This window comes from Saccostrea cucullata, unplaced genomic scaffold, assembly GCF_032062105.1.
Source record: "Saccostrea cucullata isolate Sc308-1 unplaced genomic scaffold, CSIRO_AGI_Scuc_v1 ctg20, whole genome shotgun sequence".
NCBI classification, from domain to species: Eukaryota; Metazoa; Mollusca; class Bivalvia; order Ostreida; family Ostreidae; genus Saccostrea; species Saccostrea cuccullata.
The window spans coordinates 201,368-204,259 of NW_026936980.1; the positions used below are offsets into that span (position 1 = coordinate 201,368).

The 2,892-nt window shown below is 37.2% G+C and overlaps 1 protein-coding gene across 1 annotated transcript; it reads right to left on the minus strand.

The window, feature by feature from the left end:
• Positions 1-303: 303 nt before the first annotated feature.
• On the minus strand, positions 304-2,572 carry LOC134246951 (probable serine/threonine-protein kinase clkA). The gene is made up of 2 exons (XM_062729297.1): positions 451-2,572; positions 304-344 (listed from the first exon to the last, which is right to left on the minus strand). Exon 1 carries the CDS (start codon positions 2,556-2,558, stop codon positions 471-473), a length of 2,088 nt encoding a protein of 695 aa, XP_062585281.1. The 5' UTR covers positions 2,559-2,572; the 3' UTR covers positions 304-344; positions 451-470.
• Between the last annotated feature and the right edge of the window lie 320 nt (positions 2,573-2,892).

Genomic DNA, 2,892 nt, shown 5'->3' on the forward strand with positions numbered 1-2,892 from the left:
TTTTTATGTTCTGTTTACGAACTAAAGTAACACCAATTTCCAGAAAATAAGGTGAATATTGAGGAATAAATCATTCTTCATCTCTTCCCTTGTATTTCCATTAGGTATTATTGCATTATACAAATACGGCTGATCAAGGAAAAGCCTCCAACTTAAAGGGATTGCAATACGATTCAAAATCTCAAGTTCCATTTTTTGTGGTTTTTTGTTTCCTTTAACTAATATTTTTTGCTTATACAGAAATAAGAACGAAAGAGAAAAAAGACGAAAATACGTGAAATTAATGTAAAACAAAGTTTATTTCTTCCAACCGTTAACATCCCAAACAAACATCCAAGATATACCTGAAAGTAAAAATAATCATTATTACACAATGTCAACAAGATTTATTTTGTATAAGTAAACGAAACTTTTACAGTCGATGACAGAGTTGATTAAATACGAACTTACTTTTAGATCAAGTCTTATCCTCAATAACTGTATCTCTTCTTTTTGTAGTATTTCTTGAGTGAATAGTAGCTAGGATACTTATATTTATACACGTAAGGGGTGTATCGTCTGCGTTGGTAGAAGGGTCTGTAAGATCTAAATGACGAAAAATATGTTCTCATGCTGTCGTCGTCACCATTTACGTTGTCATCGCCGTTTCCATCCCCATTATCATCGCCGTTTCCATTCCCATTATCATCGCCATTTCCGTTATCATCACCATTTCTGCCATAATAGTAGTATTTGCTTGGGTACAAAGGCTTGTATCTGTAGGAATATGATCTGAATGGACTATATGTTCTGTATCGTCTGTATGGCCTGTAGGCAGAATACCAGGAACTCATACCATTGTCATCACCATTTTCACCGCTACCATTGTTACCATTACCATTATCATCGCCATTTCCGTTTCCATTATCATCGCCGTTTCCGTTATCATCGCCGTTTCCATTATCGTCACCGTTTCTTCCATAGTAATAGTACTTGCTTGGATACCATGATGCGGACTTGTATGGCGAGTATGGCTTATATGGTTTATATGGTTTATATGGTTTGTATGGAGTATATGGTTTGTAAGATCGGTCAGAATAAGAAAATGTCCTCATATCATCATTCATATCATCACCATTACCGTTATCATCTCCATTCCCATTATCATCGCCGTTTCCATTATCATCGCCATTTCCGTTATCATCACCATTTCTGCCATAATAGTAGTATTTGCTTGGGTACCAAGGCTTGTATCTGTAGGAATATGATCTGAACGGACTATATGTTCTGTATCTTTTGAATGATCTGTACGGCCTGTACCAGGAACCCATACCATTGTCATCACCATTTTCACCACTACCATTACCATTATCATCGCCATTTCCGTTTCCATTATCATCGCCGTTTCCATTATCGTCACCATTTCTTCCATAGTAATAGTACTTGCTTGGATACCATGATGCGGACTTGTATGGCGAGTATGGCTTATATGGTTTATATGGTTTGTATGGAGTATATGGTCTGTAAGATCTGTCAGAATAAGAGAATGTCCTCATATCATCATTCATATCATCACCATTTCTACCACGTCCGTTATCATCGCCGTTTCCATTCCCATTGTCATCGCCGTTTCCATTCCCATTATCATCGCCATTTCCATTTCCGTTGTCATCACCATTTCTGCCATAGTAGTAGTATTTGCTTGGATAATAAGATTTAGAATTTATAGGATAATACGATTTGTATGGTCTGTATGGCTTATAGCCAGAGAACCACGAACCCATACCATTGTCGTCACCATTGTCATCACCATTGCCATTACCATTATCATCGCCGTTTCTTTTATCGTCGCCATTTCCATTATCGTCGTCATTTCTCCCATAGTAATAGTATTTACTGCTATACCGTGATTTGGATGTGTAAGGATAATATGATTTGTATGGTCTGTATGGTTTATAGCCCGAGAACCAGGAACCCATACCATTGTCGTCACCATTACCATTTTCACCACTACCATTGTTACCATTACCATTACTGTCGCCATTTCTGTTTCCATTTTTGTCACCATTTTTACCATAATCTCCGTTCTTTCCAGAATATGTATAGGAATATTTAGGGATGTAAGAGGTGTAAGGATATCCCAGCTTGAACTTATACCCTCCAATAGGGAGATATGATTTACTTGGATAAATCCAGGAATCCATACCATTATCACCATTACCATTGTCGTCGCCATTCCCGTTACCATTTCTGTCATCCCCGTTTCTTCCATTTCTGTCATCCCCGTTTCTTCCATTTCTGTCATCTCCGTTTCTTCCACTTCCGTTGTCCATACCATTTCCGTTTCCATTTTCCCCGCTTCCTCTGTCGTTACTTCCTTTATCCATGCTAGATCCATAGCCGTAAGGGTTGTAGGAGTACTTTTTATCGTAATAGTCCCATATACTGCCTTTTCCCACTTTGCCCCCGTAATATGACCCTCCCTTGCCCCCATAGTAGGACGGATAATAGCCCTGGGTCGCTATTTGTCCCACCAAGCAGGCGGCAAGCACGCATAGGAATGTCAGACAGGTATCCATAGCTGAGGCAGGTTCCTATTCATAAAACAATTGTAAGTTATTTCTTTTATAGATTTTATCTATCCTGCTTGGAATTGTTATTGATGATAAACCTTCAATATCTTCATAAAACGTCTAAGATTGTTATTAAAAAGTTGCTATATATCAATATTTATATATTTCGAAAAGTATTTAGTATCTTCAGAAAACATCTAAGATTGTAATAAAACGTTTGTCATATAACAATATTTTTCTGTCGTATTTAGTATTTTCATAAAACGTCCTACACTGTACCATACATTAACAATGAGCAATATTTTGATGCTTAGAGAAGTCTTTCAAGCACTTAAAAATT

What these genes read in the sequence shown, in the direction of transcription:
- LOC134246951 (XM_062729297.1), bottom strand. Translation starts at nt 2,558, where the DNA reads ATGGATACCTGTCTGACATTCCTATGCGTGCTTGCCGCCTGCTTGGTG.